The sequence below is a fragment of the Platichthys flesus genome, chromosome 5 (genome assembly GCF_949316205.1).
Source record: "Platichthys flesus chromosome 5, fPlaFle2.1, whole genome shotgun sequence".
NCBI classification, from domain to species: Eukaryota; Metazoa; Chordata; class Actinopteri; order Pleuronectiformes; family Pleuronectidae; genus Platichthys; species Platichthys flesus.
The window spans coordinates 3,748,037-3,770,254 of record NC_084949.1 but is presented as its reverse complement, the minus strand read 5'-3'; the positions used below and the strand labels follow the sequence as shown (position 1 = coordinate 3,770,254).

Below are 22,218 nucleotides of genomic sequence, written 5' to 3'. Positions count from 1 at the left end.
AAGTCTCTATTCTTTGATGACAGAAGCAACATAAGTCATTAGTAATACAGGAGCGCATCACTTTGTTTAAAGGTACACTATCTTTATGATTCCCGCTGTCATTCACTGAGCCCAGGGCTATTATTCCTGCGCTAACAGAGTGCAAGTCACAGGCTGCAGTAACGGCCCCCTCTACCTTGTTGGAACTTGTCGACTGAAGCTATGAATCAGACAAAGCTAATACATAAACTCTGCAGGCACATGTAAGTCCATCGCACGGCACAGTGTATCCCTTCAGCACCTGGACTTTATGCACGGAGATATACAGAACAGGACAGTTCGATTATTTCTTCTGATAGGGGCATAAAGCGGGGACGGGATTATGTTTGCATAAATGTGGTAAAAGGTAAGTAAAACTGAAATTAACCTCAGTAATATTTCAAAATCTGGTTTTCAGGTCGTCGCTGGACATCTGAGCACTTACTCAAAACACCTGTCTCCTGCTTTAAAATATACTGTTATAGTCACAAATAACAGATAGAACTATGATAATAGTAGAGGACTGCATCAAAGTTTATTGCTCTGCTGAGAGACGTACAGGTTGTATATCATTAGCTGCTCACATGCACACAGTGAAAAGAGCAGAAGTGTTCACAACTCTGTGGAATTCATAGGTCAGGATCAACTTGATTGATCATACAAAGGGAGCAAATTGGTATAATTAACTAATACAAGTTGTGAGGTTCTAAAAAAAGATACTATACACCCTGATCATCTTTAAGGTACATTTATATTTGCATTCTAGTATCGTAATATCATATATAATGGGGACATTGGGAAGTGTCAACAAATAGTTGAACACAAGAACTTAGACGATAAACTAGGTGCTGGGAGCTTGCAGAGTTAGTAGCAAGATATATTGATACTGTACCTGAAAGTGTGGAACATAAAAAGAACCTTTATTGTCAGGCATATAACTTACTGTCTGCTCAGTCTAGACTCTTTGCTCTAACAAAGCAAGTTGAGAAAGGTATGTTAATATATACTGTGAAATCCTAATGTAAAAATGTGGGCTGAACTCTATTTATCTGGTTTTCACTACGCACTATGCTTCAGGCTGTTCAGGTGGTCTGGTGGAGGTAATGTTTCTGGGTGAAATTGCCCTCAGCTACATTCTGATTTTGCTACCTTGACCTTGAATATTTCCCAAGAGACAGCAAGACACCTGAAACTGTTGCTTTTGACGGAAACACTTTTTAAAAATTATGAATGAGTCTATATTTTAGTTTTATAACTATGTATCTCTGGATTTTAAGAAGCTTGCTGATGCCAGATGGTGAGCTTGAAAAAAAAAAAACACTCCTATTGAACTCTAGATAATTAGATGATAATTTAATAGCAGCGTATTATCCACTTCAAATAAATTTGTGAAATCAAATGCACTGTTCTTTTACATAAAAGCTTGATGGCCTAGATAGGCAAATATAACTGGCATAAGTACATAATACAAAACTGACTCTATTTGGAAACTAGGCTGTAATCACCATGATATATGGATTAATTTTATATAAAATAAGACAGCAATGGAAAATAGTGCATTGCAGTCCTTAGTGAACAGATTAGCAGGGAAAAAGCTGACTGCATATAGGTTCATTTGTATAGTTAGTATTTCATTTTATTATTACTTGTTTGACTTCAACCTCTCCTACCATTTTCGAATATCTATGTTTTTATATTTAACTAACTCTAGTAGGCTGAAGCTGGAACCTCATACGCAGCCAAACCTACCATTTACCACTCACATATTACCCAAATCTCAACAGACATACATTGATGCACACCAAAATTCCAGTTGTTGCCAAACCTTACATCGGATGAAGAGAGGACTTTCTCTTTGTTGACATATGGGAAAATACTGCTCAATACTAGAATGCAGTGTAACAGTAATACAAGATGAAAGAGTCAAAAAGTGGTTTGGTTGAAAAGGATCACAATGATCACTCCAATAAGAATACAGCAGCAATCCCCCAGGGTGGATTAGCCTGAAATACTGTTACTCTTTACTTCTAATGAGTTTTTTTCTGAGGGGAAAGTTTCTGTGTGTGTGTTTGTGGGTGTGTGTGTGTGTGTGTGTGTGTGTGTGTGTGTGTGTGCGTGTGTGCGGCGTGTGTTAAATCATCACATTACTTTAGAGAGGTAGCAGTGATGTTTTATAATCTGCAATGTTTTTTGTCGAGATTTTATTTGGAGTTAAAGTTTTTATTTCCACAGGCATGTTGCTTTTCTCAGAGAAAACAACCACGTGGACCTGAATCCTCCTGACCAATGTGGTTTCTCGATTTTCAGAAGAAAAACAATTAGCCCATGAGATTTTCTTCAAGCTCCATTTGGAGACTTGAGACTCTGATTCCCATCAGTTGTAAAATGATACCGTAGCAGACAGTACTTGCAATCATTTCAAATATATTCCATTTATAAAGCGACAAACACATTTTTACAGTGACTTGAAAACTGGCTGATTCATTCAACATTTTTTGCATTCACATTTAAAATGATCAAAATGATCAAAATGACTATGTGAGCTTTTGCCTGTGCGCTGAGTGAGTCTGTACATGTCAATTTCCACAGAAGTGAACGACCTGTTGCTGCCTGTGCGGCAGGTGGACAAAGATTTAATGTCATTACCTCCAGCTATGACTGAAACCTCAGATCTCTTTCAGCCCAGATTCTTTTGTAATATGCGTCCATATTGTGGGTCTCTTTTTGTCAAAAGCAATGCCACATCCATCAAGTGAACAATGACCTCATGGAACTTCTATACAGTGTTTCAGTAAGCCCTTCCAGTCAGTGGCATGTCGGACTCCAAAGAGCCCTTTCCACAAGCGACTTGACTACAAAGGAAAGAAACCCGACCCCAGAAAAATATGACTTGCTCAAAAGGAATATGTGCAGATCCTGCCTTGAGGTGTATTAACATTCCAGTTCAGTGTGATGAGCCTCCAGCTTTAGTCTTTCATATTTAACAAAGTATTACAACTTTTACTCACAAACTATATATGCTGTGTTTTTGTTTTTGCAACAGATAGCACTCGATGGACAAGTTCACTCCAGTCAAGACTGTCAGCTATGGTGGAGGTGGAGCTGGAGCAGGGAGCAAAGGTAACATGTGAAAAGTGTTCAACTGTGGCTGGCTTTACACAGAAACTGGTAGTACAGGGATGTATTCACCTTTAACTTGTATGCATTCAAGTTTTGTAGTACGTTGTTGACAAAAGCAACTAACCACCCACCGTCTCTTGTAGAAAAAAAAGTAAAAACTTCCAACATTGAAACAAATCTTTAAACGTGACATGACAGAAGATTTAAGAACACCAGTGTACATAAAGTAAGATGATACATTTTTATTTAATGAATACATTTAAAAAAAATGGTCATACACAATATCTGTTCCCTTCCCAGGATTAAAGCTGCAACTAATATCCTGTCATTGACAATGTCTAAAATAACTGATCTGTAATGTGGAGATAGGTTGTGTGAGAATTATCGACCGACATTCCTTCAAATCCATTGAGCTTTTGATCATCTATATGTTCGGCAAGGTGTTCTGGCTTCTTGGCTTCTCAGATCAGTCTCACAGCTCTGATCAGTAATGTTCGAGAAGCACCTTGCAGCCATTTTTAGTAGAAAGGCTGTGTTTGTCTGTGTCTCCTGGAATAAACTTTTTTCGACTCCCATTAACCAGATCAACTAGACGCATCAGTGCTGTTTTTGGTGGTTGCTCTTCTGCTTCCTGGTGGTCAAACAGTGATCGCAACTTTAAAGTCCTGGGATGGCAGCTTATCAGGTTTTAGACCTGAGGGATCATGATTCTGGGCAGCTCCAGCACCAGCACCAGCTGTGTTATAGGTACCTATCATAAATCAGTCTCATCTAAGAGAGCAGGGATTTCATGGTGCAGAGGAATTGGGCATGCTCAGGCACAGAACCCGGCGAGTGCACTCTTATCTCAGGAATGTTATTTGATAATAATAATTAAAAATTTCCAAAGGTCAAGCAATAACAGTGACAGTTCTGTCTGTTAGTTTAATTGGATATCAGCCATCCGAGTATTTGACGAGGGACATGATAGGATATGTCTTTCAGAGATGTAAAAAACGTAGGAGTTCCATTTTTAAATATGTTTTTCTTTTTCCCCCAAGGAGATCTTTTTGTGAGCTCGGGTGGATCAGGTGGAAGAGCTGCAACAGGAGGCTCCAGTGGCACAAGCAACTCATTTGTGGTAACATCCAGCCGCTCTGGTGGTTCAGGAGCAAACAACGGCACCGGAGGCATCACTAATGTAGCAGCATCCTCTGCTGAGGGCTCTGCAGCCTCTTGGGGCTCTGGGGAAGGGTTCAGGGCTGCTGGAGGGGGGTCCTCCGGGGCAGGGCTCAGTGCTGATGGAGGGGGGTCCTCTGGCATGTCCTCTGGTTTTATCGTTGATGGCAGAGATGGAAAAAAGGAGGGGGGTCAAGGTGCTGTATCTACAGGGATAAAGACAAGCTACAGTTCAGGTGGATACGGTGAAGCAAAGAAAGGGTCTTCCTCTGCAGTCACTTATTCTCCAAAACAGAAGAGGAGCTTGGCAGCAGCTCTCCCAGATGTGTTTGATGGTTAGTTATTGGTCAATCTGATCACTGTTATATTTTCACAATATTGATTGGAGTGTGTAAGAGGTGTCAGCAGCAACATGTTGCAGGATTTGGAGAAGAAAGTTTAAAGTGAAGGCTTTTGTGTTTCAGAAAGTTCAAGCACAAACTCTTCTCCAGAGTACACCAGGAAAGACTACGGTCAGTGTTAACATACAATCTCAGATTATTCTCTGGAATGTGCAATGGAAGTACAAAGTGTATCGTTAATGAATTTCTTGCAGGCACATCAAATGCAACTTCAAGGTCTGCCACCAGGGGGAGAACTCAGAGCAGAGGTAAACCATGAAGGAGAGCATGTAATCAATACATGTCACTTACATACATGAGATTATTTACTAACCATGTTGTCATTATTAAGAGAGTGAGATCAGAGCCAGACTTCAGAGTGCTTCTCCACCAGCACGTTGTGAGTATGAATTAGCACATCCATATATATAGATATATCTAATGCTATACATTAACTGTAATCATCAACTAAAACCAGTTTGTAACTTGAGTTCAAATGTAAATGTGCTGAGCAGGGACGGAGCTGGATGATGTGAAGCGTCTGCTGAGAGGAAACTCCACCAGCACCAGCCCCACTCAGTCCCCCAACAACACTCTGCCCATCCCGAGGAAGGCCCGTGTGGAGGCCAGGAGCATGTCTGAGAGCTCCAGCAAAGGTTAAGTCATTCAGCGCTCGTGTCCTTCATGTGAAAAAGTGGTTTTAATTCATATATTCCACCTTTGGTCTGGGGATCTGTGATACTGTCTGGAGGGCTAAGTGTTCAGAGCAGCGCTGAATCAGTGAAAATGAGAATGAATGGAATACCTTTGCTGTAAATGAGAAGTTCTCACCTCTTCTTCAACAACACAGATTATAGTTTCAGAGACGCTTCCCACTCAGTGGTCAACAGAAAAGAAGATACTTCTGAAAAATGCCTGTTCTCTTATTTCTTCTAATAATGTTAGCAGATTTGCAATTCGACACCACAGTTGTAACTGAAACTGAGTATGTTTATGGACGGCTACATTAACTCTGCACAGCATTTCATAATTTGTATAATTTGTATGGGTTTGTCTGACATATTCATTTGTCCTTTTTAGACCTCCCCTATGACAGCAATTGGCCTGGAGGTGTGAGCAGTAACTACACTTACAACACAAACCACAACAACCTGTCCATCTCCTCCCCTCTTTACCAGTCAGGTCCGTAAAATACAACCAGTAATACTAACTGGTTTTCTGTTTCCTGAGGCATTTTTTACAAATAAGGGTTTTATAACATATTGCAATATTGTATCTAACTCGTTAACTATTGCATGCCAAATGTGTGGTGTGTTTTATTCTGATAATAACTTATATAGTATTAATGATAATGACAATAATAACAATAACAGCTATTATTGTTGTTATATAAACTGTAATAAAAATAAAGATTTTATTCATATAAGCAACAACTATAATCTCCATATGCAGTTCATAGATATTTACACACTATAGGAAAGATGATTTGAAAGTCTTTGAGGCTTTCTTGGTTATATAAACAGTAAATAAAAAATGTAGTACATGTAGTTTAAACATGAATATGTAAAGATATACAAATATGAATGTATATACATATATGATATACAATATCTCCAACACAAAAAATCAACGAATTCATCAAATGGGATCAAAAGATGTTGATCTTTATTGTTGTGCAAAATACATTTTTCATATATATAAATATTTTAATTAAGTTTCTTTGCCAGCTAAGATTGTTGAATAAATAAATCAAATAAGGTTGTGTTGTGTTGTATTGTGATGCATTGTGTTGTGTTGTGTTGTGCTGTGTCCAGGTCCAGGACTTCAGAACAACATGACTCTCAGCTCTCCCTATGTGAGCAGTGGCCTCTCTGCCAGCAGCGCAGGTGAGCCTCATCCATCACTGTCTCCAGGGGTTTCACGTCCTCAACTCTCACTGACAGCTCCATTTATCTCTGTCTCAGCTCCAGTGTACGGTGTCCAGAATAATCTGACCAGTACCAGCCCAACTCTTCTCTCTCCAGCTGGAGGAATCTCTCCAATAGGTAAAGCGCAACCATATATACAAGAAAATCAGGTTTAAATGTGGTTTGGAGCATCAAAATTAAAGTAGACAAATATAACTATTTTGTACTTTTTGAAGATGTATTTTTGTCACTTCACAGTTTATGGTGTGCACAAAAATCTGTCCGGCCTTGGAGTAAGCCCAAACACAGGTGAGCAACAATTTCAAAATTATTTAAAATAAAAGCCAGATTAGACAGATGAACTGGAGGATAAAATACATATAGAGGCCAATAGAGTTCAACTTGGGACTGATTTCTGTTAAACCAACAGTGGGTGATGGTTCATTTTCATTAAGTCACTCAAAGATTTTAATTTGGTGTTGTTTGTCTCTCACAGTGAGACCAAGAAGTCCCTCTGCTGACAATTCCCCAGGAAAAGATTTTGTTCTGTTAGAGAAGGAGAACACTCCCATCAAGATGGAGTCACAGAGGCTGGTCGCGACCAAAGTCACGGCGAAGCAGTTCATGTCTGCTCCTACTTCTGCTAGTACTTTTGGTAAACAGTAAACTACAAAGTACTACTGCTCAAATACTGCTGCTGCTTATACTTACATTGATATACATCCTAGTTGCTATTCTGCGGCAACTATAATATAATATAAAGGTTGTGTTGGATAATTGATAACTGTCTTATAGTGACCTACCCTGACGACTCACTGAAGAGAGAGAAACAGAAGCTATCAGCCAGCACAGAGTTAGAAGGAGCAGACACTAAAGGTGAGATTTAACTAATTCTGTTGATTTGAATCGACGTCATACACAGTACACTCCTTGTTTGTAATAATTGCTGTTTTAATTCTCAAAGCTTCTGGCCTGAGGGTTGCCACAAAAGACAAAGCCACCTATGCAGGTACACTGCCCCACTTTTTATGTTTGTCTTTTCTACCAACTATTGTCACAAATCCTACCAGCAAATATTTTTTCAAAATGTTGTCTAAAACTGGTCAGATCGCATGAGAAGAACTGAGTTTGAGATATGTTAATTATTTGCAGCCCTTCACCTCTCTCCCTTCACCTCTCACCTCTCTCTCCCCTTCCAAAGATGAGTGGGAACCTGTGTAATCTTTCAGTTGTAAAAGAAACGCAAAAGGTGTTAAGTTTATCCCGTTGCTGATGTAAATATAAAATATTTGAATATAAAGTGCCTACTCTAGGGTAAAGAAAACAACAATTCTTACAATTTAGTTTGACATCACTATGATTATTTTGTATTTAATTGTGCAAATAGATCCCTTGCACCTAAATCTTACACACTGGCCTTTAAGGTATTCAGCACGAATAGAAGGTTCAAGATGAGAGGATTGACCCCACACTCTCATGCTTTATGAATCTGCTGCTTTTATGCATCAAGTCCAGTCTTCTTACTTGTCTCTTTTGTTTTTTTTTGTTTTTCAGAGTTCCGAAAAGATGAATCAGGTTTTGGCTTCTACTCCGGGTGCAGTTGGTGGAAGTGGCTGCTAGGCCTCCTGCTCAGCCTGCTCCTCCTCCTCGGACTCCTCTTTGGACTCATCGCTTTAGGTAGGACAGGAAAACTCCCCCATTTTTCTCGAGCAGCAGGTGTCTGCCTTCATCAGGGTCAGCAGAGGAGATCTCAAAACATTCACCATCTTCTCTCGTATTTTACAGGTGAAGAGGTGAAACGCTTAAAGAACCGCGTCGATGCCTTGGAAGCCATCACTGGCAACGCCCCAGCCCAGTCCAGTCGCGTGTCGGACCCCAATGGCATCAACATGATCAATCCACTGGATCAAGCAAATGTTGGGCTGGGAAGAGGAGGAGACTCAACGAGCACACAGAGACAGGACAGCACTGAACTGCAGATAACTGTTCAGCAGCTGATCAGGGCTGAGCTCCAAAAGGATGCTGTACGAGGTAAGACTAAATAGAAATGAAAGAAGTTAGATCAAAGCCAACCAGTGAAACCACCTCCTGGACATGTATGTATTGATCATCCCTTTTTCTTCTACCTTTAGAAACACTTAAAGGAGAGAGAGGAGAGCCAGGGACCAAAGGTACATTTACAAAAATTATAGAACATTTAGAAACTGATATGTTGAGAGGTTGTAGACAGTTGACAATCATGAAACTGTAAGTCTGGCCGTTTCTTTACAGGTGACCCAGGGGCACAAGGACAAAAAGGTGAGGTAGTTTCATAAAAGTAAAACCTCTGAAGTTTGTGATACAATAATAAACCTCTGTAAACTGGAGACTGTACACTAAAATCTATGTTTTGCAGGCGATGGCGGTTTCTCTGGTCCGCCAGGTAAGACTGAGAAATCTGCTTGAGTTTTTCATTCACAGTGATGACAAAGTCATAACTCACTGCCTGCTCCCATGTATCTTATTTCTTCAGGTAATCAAGGGCAGAATGGTCACCCAGGACTGGAAGGGCCCAGGGGACCTAAGGGAAGTGCAGGTAATGTTCAGCTTCAGTCATTTTCCATTACTTGTTTAGATTGAGTGGAGACAATTTGCAAAGTGTAAGAAAGGGGCAAATTTTCTCTTTCTTTGTGTCCAGGTGAACCAGGTCCCGAGGGACAATTAGGACCGAGGGGCCGTGAGGGACAGATGGGACCTCGCGGAGAGACGGGCCCATCTGGTTTTGGAGTGAAAGGAGACCAAGGTTGAAAATGTTTTGTGTCACACAAGTTGAAAAATTACTGGATTTTCAGCATTTGAGAATGAAATTTGGTTCTGATCTCAAGGTGAGCCAGGACGCCCAGGTCCTGCTGGTGCTGCTGGACCCATGGGGCCGAAAGGTAAGGTCAAAGGTCATGATGAAATTATAGATCAGAGCAGATCATACAGATTCTTTTAATGCCTAAAATCCACGGCCTCCACATTTTCCTTATTTGATTTAGGTGACACGGGAGAACACAGGGCCTCAGTTTATTTTTCACTGATGACAGCAGTGTATGAGATTTGTGTATGATGTGTCTGCAGGTGATCATGGACCAAAGGGTTACCAGGGTGAACCAGGAGCGCCAGGAGCAAAGGGTACCTTTTCAAGCTTTATCTTGTTTTCAAACAAAAGATCCTCATATAAGCTAAAAAACACAAATTTTCAAAGTTGTGAAAAAATAGATAAAAAGTGAAGAGATAAACAATGTGTAGGAAACTTGCCAAACTTCATTGAAATGATGAGGTTGTTGTGTTTTTGCAGAGCACAGTTTGTTAACTATTGTATTAACAAAAGATTAGTAATGTTGGCCTTTGTCAGTTAAGGACAAATTTGATGACTCAATGAAACTATTGACCTCCATTATTGCAGCTGACAGAGGAAGTCCGGGGACGCCAGGAACCAAAGGAGAGCAGGGAGAGCGGGGATCACGTGGATCAGCAGGTGTGTCAGTCCTGCACGACATGAATGAAATGTGCTTTTATGCCTTGACATTTACAGCAGTTTATACATGTTCATGTCTAAATAAACAAATTTCCAGACTCACATGAGGTCACTGTGACCTTTGACCTTTGATAATGACATCTAATCATATCATTTTCAGTCCAAGTGAAAACTGAAAACAAACCAAATTTGAAGAATGCCCAAAAGGCACACTTGAAATGTCATGTTCAAGAGACCAAAAACATGTTATTTGAGGCCATCGTCACTGTGACCTTTGAATTTGGACCTTTGACCTTTGAAATTTGACCAACCCAATCTTATCAGTTAATCTCTGACACCAAAGTAACAGTTGTGTCAAATTTGTGCGACTCCTGAGGAAATCTTAAAACAACATATTGTGATGAGATCACATTGACATTGACCTTTGACGTCCAAATTCGAACCAGGTCATCTGTAAGTCAGAGTGAATGTTTGTGCCAAATTTGAAATTCCCTATGGGTCTTCCTATACAACGTTCACAACAACATGAGGTCACTGTGACCAGTGATCTTGACCTCTGACCTAGGGCTGTGCAATTAATCGAATTTATTCGCGATTTTCCATAATCGAGCAGCCCTACTCTGACCTATAACCACCAAAATCGGATCAGTTAATTGTGGAGTGCAACTGACTTTTGAGCCAAATATAAAGAAATTTCTTCAAGGTGTTGAGATGTTGCGTTCACAAGATGGAAGGATGGACAACTTGAAAACATAATGCCTCTGGCCACTGGCTTTCACCAAGAAACAGGAATGAAAAAGTTGCTATCACAGCAGCCATTAAATATGAAAGTTGTGAACAGGCTTCTTTTCCTTTTTTTTATATTATAATGTTGTTGTTTTTTTATATATATTTGTTGTCCTTTATTTATGTTAGCCATGATGACTGTTACATGATAAACTCTAGTTTCAATCAGGTATACAATACAAACAATACTAACACGCATTAATATTATCACTTTTGCTAATGTGGTAAATGTTATCAAACTCTACACAGATATTCATGTGAAAGGGATTACTGAGTCAGTTTACTGACTTATGAGTCTCATAAGTGACTCATAATATGAGTCACATAATGGAGAAGGATGTTTGATTATTATTCTTTAAGTTGTATGGTTGTGTAAGTTTATTTATTAAAATGTGCAATAATACTACATAATTCTAGTGAATTTTTTTAAAGATTTAAGTTACAAAACCTCGAAAATGTTAACAGTAAAAGAAAAGGTTCTAATTTTGGATGATTTTTTATGTTTGCATGATTTAAAGGTGAACCAGGACCACCTGGACCACAAGGTTCTGGTGGACCAAAGGGGACTAATGGGATTACAGGTGAGGAGAGAGCTTCAGAGTCGTGCAAAATATGAAATTTGATAAATTAAACATTTTTGATGATGGGGATATAACTATGTCGATCATGATGCCATAAGAGTTATGTGCTTGGAAAACTACTGACATTGTAATGTAAATTGGTATGACTGCATGCTGTAAGAGCTAGGGTAGATGGATTTGTCATTAATAAGAGAAGTTTTCAGCTTGGAAAACAACATGAAATTATATTTGACTGTCCATTTAAGAAAGGATCCAATGAGAGAGGTCAGAGAGTTACTCAGGACAGAGAGAGATTAAACTTGTAAACACGTGGTTGTCGTTATATCCAGTTAACTAGAGTCGGTCTTTAAATTGCAGGTGAGAGAGGTTCAATAGGACCTCCTGGAGTCAGAGGACCAGCTGGACCTCCTGGAGATAGTGGACCCCAAGGTACCATAAAGCTCTATCCAGCTAGGGCAGCATTCATAATCAATTGCAATGTAATGAATTGTGTTTATCAATTATTGCCTGAGGAATTTCAGGTAGTTTATTTATTAAGAGGTTGCACTGAAATTAAATCAGTGTGTTTTTTCTCCAGGCATCCCTGGGATTCAAGGACCCCGAGGTATGAGAATATATTGAAATCAATGCTTTTACTCTTCTTTTAGATTAGCAAAAATATATTTATAGATGTGTTTTCCTATCCATTGCCACAGGCATCGCCGGGAACCCAGGCCAACCTGGTGCTCAAGGTATTGCCTCATTATCTTCTATCATCTTCTACGACTGAAAGTTTAGATAAAATAACGAAAACACTCACACAATGTTCAAAGCTAAAAATAATGAATCTTCAGTGAAAATAAATCACTGCGGCTGTACATTTATGTCCATTAACACTTTATCTAAACTGTGGATAAAAGTGCTTTACAAAGAGGACAACTAAAAACTAAAAAGTAAAGACAACAAGCAAAATAATATAATGTCATTCAATTCCAACACAAGCAAATAATAAAGTAAAAGTCAACGGCAGCAAGTAAAAACATTGCAATATCATTTAATCTGAAAAGAGTTCAAAGTAATGGCAAAAGTCAAAGATGAGTAACAAACAAATGATAGTTTAAAAACAATTAGTTAAAAGCCATTCTGTAAAAGTAAGTTTATGAAACTCCGTTTGTGATGTTTTAAGTCTGAGGTCGTTGATTCAATTATTTCATGCCATGCTGTTTTTAAGGTTGCTATATGAGATCTACATCTGAACAGTTAGTGCTAATCCTGTGAATGGAAATAAACTTTTCTTTGACTACAGCCTTAATGTTTATACTCTTTAATTGAAGGCATTATAAGATCATTTAAAACTAAAACGCTCTAATAAATACTATGTAATCTACCGACTGCTTCATATCTGATGTGAAGCTTCACAACACAGTATAATATAATGTTATCTTGCAGGTGCACCCGGTTCATCTGGTAAAGTCATCACTCCAAGTAAGAACTGCAGTATTGTACTATTTTAAATGCGCAGATTAGGTGTACTGTGTAGGCACTTAGTTTTAGGTACTGTACTATAAGTGGCCAATTGTCTCTTTCTATGTTGTTCCCAGTTGGCTCTGACACTGTGGCCATCCCTGGACCTCCAGGGCCAGCTGGGCCTGTAGGCCCTGCTGGATCCCCTGGTTTGTCTGGTCCCATTGGGCCTGCTGGTGTCCCAGGACAACCTGGTAAATTCCAAATTCCTAACATGTATAAAGCAGCTTAGTATTCTTAATTTATTTGATGAATGTGAGGATCATTATAATTTGACCTTGACTCAATCATTTAGGCTCTAAGGGTACACAAGGGGAGGCAGGAGAAAGGGGACCGAAGGGAGAGCAAGGAAAACCTGGCGAGCCGGGCATCAGCGTCACAAATTCAGAAACTTTCAGTGCCACCCGTACTGGTAAGTACCTCTCTATTTCTTGAATCACCTCGTTTATTGCCATGTGGTACTAGTATCAAGATCATACTGTGTGAGGTAGTAATACATGCGGAAACATCCTCTATCTTTTTATTTCTGACAGGACTTTCCTCAGTGGCAGGTTTGCCCGGTCCACCAGGACCCCCAGGTCCTCCTGGACCATCTGGTCCTCATGGTCCTGCTGGTATGCTGGAAGATATTTGATAGATAACAATGGTGTTGTCAAGCAATTGTTATATGTACTTAGATCCCATTAATTGTTATGGAATGTTACTGTTACTTTTTCTAGGTGAGACTAAACAAGGTCCTCCAGGACGCAGAGGTCCTCCAGGACAGCCAGGTAAAAGCAGTTTTCAATGTACCAAGAAAATATAAGTGTTTTCACACAAAACTGAGTCATATGTACAATACATTAAATAATTTATCTTTCTCATTATACGGTGCTGAGTAATGATGTTGCTGTCCTTACAGGTGATGGCTATCCTGGACCCCCAGGACCGAGAGGAGAACCTGGCAGCTTTGTGCCTACTTCAGGTTTGTGAGGGAAACTCTTTTTAGATTTACTGTAGATTGACAACACCAGTGACATACTTCATACTGCATTTTTCATTCTTTTGCCTCAGAGACCTTCTTTGCTGGGCCACCAGGACCCCCTGGTGCAAAGGGCCCATCAGGTAGTTTCAATAGTTTTTTCTTAAACTGTGTATGAATGTAGAACATTTTTGAAATTTACATTTATCTTATCATAACTTCTTAGGTGAGAGAGGACCACAAGGTTACCAAGGTGAGAAAATTGAAAACTGTCGAATGAGTTACAGTGTTTATGAATGACAGACATCATATGCAACGTAATGTTATTTTGATTGTTCCAGGTGAACCAGGTCAACCAGGTCTACCAGGTCAACCAGGTCAAGCAGGTCCACCAGGTCTAACAGGGGCAGCAGGTGTTGGTAAGTGAACAACATTTAGATTCGATACATTTTTATAAAAATCGTTGACAGACGTACTAAAATGTCAATTTCTATTTCGGCAAATTATTGTGCAGTGGAAGGAGATGGCAGGCGACCCTTGAACCCTTGCTGTTTGCCTTTCATGACATTATACTTTGACTGATGTTTTATGTGCTTTATTTATCATGTTCTTGTTGATGGATAGTTGTGTGATTGTTCACAACATTTTAGCAAAAGATTCACATGCTAAATGTGGTCCTCACCTTTCAGTCAATTTTTATCTTGTTGTCCTCATCAGAATTTGTTAGTTTACAGGAAGATATTTCCATTGTCAGACAGAACTTTCAACACATGCTCACCACTGTTTTGGTTTCACATCAGGTTACCCAGGTCCAATTGGACCTATGGGGCCTCAGGGACCACCAGGACCTCAAGGTAAACCTGGAATCAAGTAATCTTTTACATACAGGTTAAAATGTGTTGTTACACAGGATTAAGCTACAGTTAATGATTGTATTAAAAAAATGTTGCTCTCTGCCCCCTTTAAACATGTCAATAAATTCTTAATAATCTATATGTATTTGTATCTCCCTTGCAGGTGATGCAGGTATCCCTGGAGGTAAGACCATACTAAATACCTTATGATATGAAATCAAGTATCAAGATCATGTCTGAAATGCATTCTTTAAATAGTCCTGTGCTTCCGGACACTTTAACTGACCAATTCAACCCTAACCCTAACAACCACACAGATAGAGCTATATTTGCCAAATCAAAATGCCAGCTGTCCCAATTCACAAGCAGTAAGGGGAACATTTCTGTAAATGTAATCTTGAGAGTTTTAGTATTGACTTTTTCAACTTATATATTATAACAGATATTTGAAAAAAATTAAACAATTTAGAATTAACTAATGAAGTGTTAATGTTCACTTATCACTTATGACAGAGAAAGCTTAATGTACATATGCATTGCTTTCACAATTCAGCCCAGGTTGTTGCAGCTTTGTCAGGTTGTAATTTTCCAATAGTTTTCAATCATAATAACAGAATAAATCTTTGAAAATATTTTAAAACTATTTTTAGAGTCTTTTCTAGATGTACGTACATGAGATTTGATTTGGGACTCTGTGTCTTTAAACCAGGTGGTTCATTCAGTCCTGTCACGAGTGGAAGAGATGAAAGTAGGCCAGGACCAGCTGATGTGGGCCAGTATATCTCAGAGTACCTTCAGAGTAAGCTGTACCCCTGTGCCTCTATTTACTTTGGTTAGAGTATATCACACCACATAAGGAAGAAATAATGAAAAACCAAAGTCAATTCAACAGCTTGAGAGGATGTGGTCTTGACATGCAGATGGTGCCATCAGGGAGTATCTGGCTGGACCTCCTGGACCTCCTGGGCCTCCTGGTGCTCCGGGAGCCCAAGTGAACACAGGGGACGTGCTTGTGGATGATGTGACCAATCGAGTCGTAGCCTACATCCAGAGTATGATCAATTACACAATATTACACAAATGTTACAGTGATTCAATTGTAGGATCAACTGTTTTCATTACAGTTTTTCACCCTCAGCATGACCTTTACCTACTTTCCTCAGGTTCAGTTATAGGATATGATGGGTCTGTTGGACCACCTGGACCTCCCGGGCCTCCTGGACCTCCGGGAGGCCCAGGGACTACAGAGGCCACAGGGAATGGGCTGGTGGACGATGTTGCCAACCGAGTCATCGCTTACATCCAGGGTAGGATTACACAATAATGTTGCAACTATTATCTCAATGTATCAACTCATTTAATAACAACAGTAGTTTTATAACCTGCACCCTTCTGTATTCAGGTTCAGGTAGAGGGTATGATCGGACTCCTGGCCCTCCGGGTCCTCCAGGTCCACCTGGCACCGTATCTATTAATGACATCATCAATCTTTTACAACGTAAGTTTCTTGAGATGTTGATCAGATCCCCACATTTCTAAAATGTGGCATAGTTTGCGAAAGAGAAACGCCATTGTAAATGGAACAAAAAATTATACAATTCACTTCAATTCAGTTCAATGTTATTTTGTACAATGCGAAATTATATACAACATAATCTCAAGGTAATTTAGATTTTAAAGGGATAGTTCACTAAAATAAAAATGTGCTCATTATCTACTCACCACTATGCAGATGGAGGGGTGGGTGAGCACTTCTGGCTTCTCAGGGGTAACCATTTCAAGTTCATCATCCAATACAATGGAATTAACCGAGACTTCAGAAGTAATAAAACACAAAAAAAAACACGACATGCCTCCATACTGCTCGTGTAGTGTCATCTAAGTGTCCACGGGCCCAGACATTTATATTTGACTTGAAACAGGTCATTTACACAAAGTTTTTTAAGCCTAAAAGCGTTCCGTGAATGCACCGTGTTAGAAAATATCAGCTGACCTACAGACTAAAAACTTGGTGTAAATGACCTTGTTTGGAGTCAAATTTGAATGTCAGGGCTTGTGGACAATTGGATGACACCACAGGCTTGTTAATTTTTTTCTGTTATTTTATTACGTCTCAAGTCTAGGTCACCGATCATTTCAATTGTATTGGATTATTGAAAGACAATTGTACTGGTCTAATAAATAAACGTCACCAATCCCTCCATTGGCAAAGTGGTGAGTAGATAATGAGTGAATTTACATTTTTCAGTGAACTATCCCTTTGAGATCCTAACCTTCAGAGAATATCTTCTTCATCATTTTGTATACTGATTGGATGGATTTTTAACCTGCAATGCTTGTCTTGAAAAAAAAGAGACCTGTGTTAGGGAAATTATGTCAACCTGTGAAAGAAAATAGCAAAATATCAACATGTGGGGAAATAGCCAATAACAGACAGGGACATCTTTTTACCAGTTATTTTTTAATGAGAGCAAATGCTAACACCGTGAATTATTTGTGTCAGGGGAGGATGTGAGGAGATATGTTGCTGGTCCAGCCGGTCCACCAGGACCATCTGGTGGACAGATATTGAACACCCAGCAGGTGGCTGAACAAGTGCTCAGTCTCATGAATGGTGAGTTACAGAATAACCTAGGTTACCTATTTAATATGTAAACTGTTGAGATTGTGGGTCTTGTCTGTCACCAGAGAGGGGATTGGGAGGTGTTCCTGGACCACCTGGACCCCCTGGACCTCCTGGACACTTGTTATCAAGTACGAGACACAACAATATTTTGATTCTATTCAAATCCTGACTGACACAATGTGTTTCTTAAATACTTAATGCGGATCTAATACCTGTCTTAGTCTAACATATGTTCATTTTTCTTTGTCTAACAAGCTGGGTATCAATCAAATGTGGGCTCTCAAGGGCCTGCTGGTCCACCTGGTGTCCCTGGTCTACAAGGACCACCTGGACAAGCAGGACCACCTGGCCCACCAGGATTTGGCAACCACATCAGCTCAGACATTCGTGACTACATGCAAAGTGAGTCTGACAGAAAACTTGATTTTTAAATAACAAGAAAAAATAATCCCACACAAAATTGTTGTCTATTTGTTCCAAAGGTGTCGCCTTCAAAGGCTTACCAGGCCCCCCTGGTCCCCCTGGACCTGAGGGCCCCCCTGGTCCAATGCAAGGACTGGTCTCATATGACAGAGATTCAATCACAACAGAACAACAAGAACATTTCAAGAGTAAGTTTAAACCTCTAAAACATACTGTCTCACCCAAGAGACGCTTCAGATTTTGTAAGTCTCCTTATCCTATCGGAGAAAAGCCTTTTTTATTACTCCAACAGCTATGGACACAGAAGTGGTTCGCTCCAGAGTGTTTTCCAAAAAAAGCACCACCACAGGCCTTATATTCCTTTTTTTAATGACCAAAAACAGTATGCCTCTAATGCATTCATTTAGTATCTCTCATACTGACTTGTTGGTCATAACAATTTCAGATTTAAGGCAACTTGTGTCTCTTTAGCGTAAGCTAAATTCCAGGTCATAGATGGGTTCAAGGTCATGAGTATAGGTTAGAGCACATATTGAGCACATATGCTAAAAATATACAAAGAACATAATAATTTTCATGAAATTTAATCCTGCATATAGTAGACTTTGGTTATAGAAAAATGGATCCTCAATCACTTGGATTAACAACCATTCAAAAACATGATGTTATGTGTAATTAAGTCATACCATAACTATCACTTCATAGATCTGTCGGCTTCAGAGTCACATATTAAGTCATATTATATTATATTGTCTCCAGAAGCCATGTTTGGGCATCCTGGTCAGCCAGGCCCTCCTGGACCCAAAGGACATAAGGGAGAGCCTGGTGTGCCTGGCACTGGAGCCTGGAGACTGGATACTGCTGACTTCTTCAGTATAGCTGTCCGAGTAACTGATTACATCAAATGTAGGTGGCAAGACCCTTGTCAACAATGATAGAATTCTGCTTGAATCTGTCAATACCTACTTATTTGGTCCATGTATTGTATTTTATTTAGCTTTTGGTTCTCTTTATTCAACCAGATCATCTCTAGAGATACATTATCTCTCTTGCAAGAGAGATTTAGCCAAGATGGCAGCATGGGATTGTCATATTGTAACACAAGTACACACATCATTTTCTAACAATCACATTTAAACAAAGAAACCAGACCCAAGAAGTGTGAAAGATGAGAGTCATGAACTGTATCTTCTATGGATGCTTGAATGACTGATATTAAGGCAGCGTTTATAGACGTTTATCTTGTATTTTCAAGCCCTTGGAGCACAATAAGGAAAATGCAGTTATGCCATGACCTGACCAGATAATACTTCACACTATTTTCACCAGTATCTAGTATCTAGATAGATAGTCTGACAAGGATAAGTAGATATTCTAGAGAAAGCATTAGGTTAAGTTCTTGAATTAGTGCTAATGCTTAATATACAGTATAATACTGAACGCTACTGTTCTTCACATGCAGCCCATGGTCTGCTCCGTGATCTCCGGAGAGACCCTGAGCGTGTTGTCCAAGGACTTCCAGGACCACCTGGACCTCCAGGAATACCTGGACAAAGCCAGTGGGTCAGCTCCCGTGAAAATGTAGCGAGTCTAGCTGAATATCTCAAATGTAAGTCGATGAGCTCTATGATCACGAACCCTGACTGAACATCTGTTACAGATCTGGTGGAGTCCACATAGTAACAGTCTCAGCAGTAACAGACATTGAGACAATCATTGACATTACTGTCTTCTTAAAACGTAAACTGTAAACGTCCCTTGCTGCTCAAGATCTTTGCTCACGTCAAAGTCTTCCTGTCTTTTTCAGTCAGATTTTCTTTATTTTCTTCAACCAGTTTCTTCAACCAGTAGCAACAAGATAGATAGATAGATTACTTTATTCATCCCGAAGGGAAATTAAGTAGCTTCACTCGTATCATCCCGTTTTCTCATGTTTGCAGCTCATGGTGTGCTGCACAATATTGTGAGCACCTACAACAGTCGCATCGTCCAAGGACCTCCAGGACCGGCCGGGCCCCCAGGTCCACCAGGATACAGCGGATTTTCTGGTACATATGGAAATGCCACAGAACTGCTGGAATATATCAAATGTGAGAGAGCTACAATATTATTCAACAAATGACAGATCCACACTTCAATATACATTTCAGCTGTAAACTTTTCATGACCTTATCTCTTAATTCTCCCAGCGCATGGCCTGGCCCGTGAAATCGAGCGCACTCACAATGAACGTGTCATCCACGGACGACCTGGACCACCTGGGCTTCCAGGTCCACCGGGTTCCAGCCGCTTGTTTGGTTCTGATACAAACGTCTCTGATTTGGTGGAATACATCAAAGGTAAAGCAGAATTTAACAATACACATATTTTATTTAAAAAGAAACATATTGTAGCTTAAAATGTGAGAATGAGGATTTAAAAAAACTTTGTCATTCATAGCTCATGGAGCCATTGTAGGAAATCCCGGGAGACCAGGACAGAAAGGGGAAATGGGAGTTCCCGGCATCAAGGGAGACAGAGGTACATCCATTAGAATTGTATCTGATAGAAGATCCACAGTACTGTCATAGAAATATATTCCCCAGTTTATCTGTCAGGTAAATCTCTCCACCACAGTTCAATGAGGAAACAGTGCTGCGAAAAAACACAAATAGGGAATTTAACACTGACACCTGATTTGTGATACTCCACTGTTGAATCACTTGACATGAATGTTGCAATACAGGAAGAGGACTGTGTGAAGATCTCGTTTCTGTTTTCTTAAATGAACCTGACTGACTGTGCTGCTCCAGTAAAGCTGTGCTGTCTGTAGCCATAGTGCCATTCTAGCTAAAGACAACTGCAAACAATTGACATGGGGGGGCCAATTATAAGTCCAACATCCATCGCAGTTCCTTAACCAATAAGGTGCACGTGTAGGTAACTTGTTCACTGTTACTTCTACAGCTTTGAGCTAAAACACACTGTTACTTGTTCAAGCACATTGTGTAAAAACTTAAAAAATTCTCAATTCTTGATTCTCAATTCTCAAAACATTGTCATATTAATTGCTAGTCGGTGGTCTAGTGGCAGAAACTTGGACCATGGGTAGAGAAGGTCTCTGGTTCATCTCTGGTTCGACTCCACGGAGAGACAACAAAAGACGAACCTACCCTGTCTAGTGCCCCTGAGCAAGGCACCTTACTCCCCCAACATCTGCTCCCCGAGCGCCGTACATGGTCGCTCACTGCTCTGTATGTCCTGCACCAGATGGGTCAAAAGCAGAGGTTAAATTTCCCTACCTGTATGAGTGTGACTTTGCATGTCTGTGCATGTGTTTGAGACTAATAAATGCTTCTTAATCTTTAGTTTAAATACGACTGACAGGAGAGGGGAACTATCAGCCTCTATCAGATTTCAGTTTGGGGCAGCCATATGACCGGTACTAAGTGCAGATCATGGGGCCATAGTTGTTTTCACATTGGTCATATATCTTAACATTTAATTTAGAAAAAAACACAGTTCGAATAATTCAGACCTCAAGATGACCTTGAAATCGTTAGGGAAAAAATAGTAAAATCATATCAAGAATTAACTTTGAGTAATTTTCATGTTTGTCATGAATCTTTCCCGTTGTTCGTCTGTAAAAACACTTTCTAATGACTGTCTGTCCGGTCACAGGTGAACATGGTCCTCCTGGGCATCATGGACCCAGAGGACTAAAGGGTGACAGAGGTCAGTGATTATTTCACATTCAGTCTTGAGCCTGAAAATAGCCTTATTTATCATTGGTCACTAATTGTAATTAACCCAATTCAGTTACAGACACAATACACTGTGATAGCCATGTATGATAACAAATTGCTATCAAATCAGTTTTAAAAGATCGATCAATTCAGCTAAAAATATCTTGTTTTCATGTCTCTGCTCATGTTGGTTTTACTTCAAAACAATCAAATGTGTCTGAAGAGAAAAGCTGCCACTGACAGACCATTGCAGCAAGTTAACATCACGTCAGCCTGGATTAGTTCATTTGAAGAGAGCGGCCACCCTGCAAGGTTTGCTGTCATGCAAACAGCCATGGTTGTGAGCAGGTTGTGTTGTTTTGTTTTTTCAGGAGATTTTTCACTGATGACCAAAAGACGGAAGAGGAGCGTTGGCATCTGAGAACAGCGTCTCTGGACATATGGACCTTTAAGAGTTGTGTATGAATAAGGAGGGAACATGTACTGAAGCACTGGATGCAGCCTATCAGTTGGATTTTTGTAAGGGACGTGATTGTATTTTTTGTATCCATAAAGCTTTACAGCTCAGAGTTGTATTTGGGAATCAGGGATTTTGTATGATCTTGAATTTGTCTGATTGTATTGAGGGGTATTATTCAGTGAGGTGACATCTTTGTTTGTGTGTGACTGATAGA

General features: G+C 39.8%; 1 protein-coding gene across 2 annotated transcripts; it reads left to right on the top strand.

Annotated features, from left to right (window-relative positions):
• The first annotated feature begins 256 nt into the window (after positions 1 to 256).
• Positions 257 to 22,132, top strand: LOC133953556 (collagen alpha-1(XVII) chain-like). 2 transcript variants are annotated; one of them, XM_062387515.1, is made up of 54 exons: positions 257 to 385; positions 3,062 to 3,138; positions 4,179 to 4,631; positions 4,761 to 4,808; positions 4,892 to 4,945; positions 5,029 to 5,076; positions 5,192 to 5,332; positions 5,757 to 5,858; positions 6,491 to 6,562; positions 6,641 to 6,721; positions 6,842 to 6,892; positions 7,080 to 7,238; positions 7,379 to 7,459; positions 7,548 to 7,592; positions 8,138 to 8,260; positions 8,369 to 8,614; positions 8,716 to 8,754; positions 8,855 to 8,881; positions 8,979 to 9,005; positions 9,096 to 9,158; positions 9,261 to 9,365; positions 9,448 to 9,501; positions 9,686 to 9,739; positions 10,014 to 10,085; positions 11,390 to 11,452; positions 11,810 to 11,881; positions 12,030 to 12,056; positions 12,148 to 12,183; positions 12,881 to 12,916; positions 13,033 to 13,149; positions 13,251 to 13,367; positions 13,489 to 13,569; positions 13,675 to 13,725; positions 13,857 to 13,919; positions 14,009 to 14,059; positions 14,143 to 14,169; positions 14,258 to 14,335; positions 14,717 to 14,770; positions 14,934 to 14,954; positions 15,480 to 15,569; positions 15,691 to 15,822; positions 15,934 to 16,077; positions 16,173 to 16,268; positions 17,274 to 17,384; positions 17,459 to 17,524; positions 17,652 to 17,798; positions 17,879 to 18,007; positions 18,579 to 18,725; positions 19,282 to 19,428; positions 19,760 to 19,909; positions 20,009 to 20,158; positions 20,259 to 20,339; positions 21,480 to 21,533; positions 21,916 to 22,132. In XM_062387515.1, exons 2-54 carry the CDS (start codon positions 3,072 to 3,074, stop codon positions 21,963 to 21,965), a joined length of 4,800 nt encoding a protein of 1,599 aa, XP_062243499.1. In that variant the 5' UTR covers positions 257 to 385; positions 3,062 to 3,071; the 3' UTR covers positions 21,966 to 22,132. The 2 variants fall into 2 exon arrangements, with proteins under 2 accessions (XP_062243499.1, XP_062243500.1); XM_062387516.1 differs by lacking the exon at positions 18,579 to 18,725.
• Positions 22,133 to 22,218: the final 86 nt, after the last annotated feature.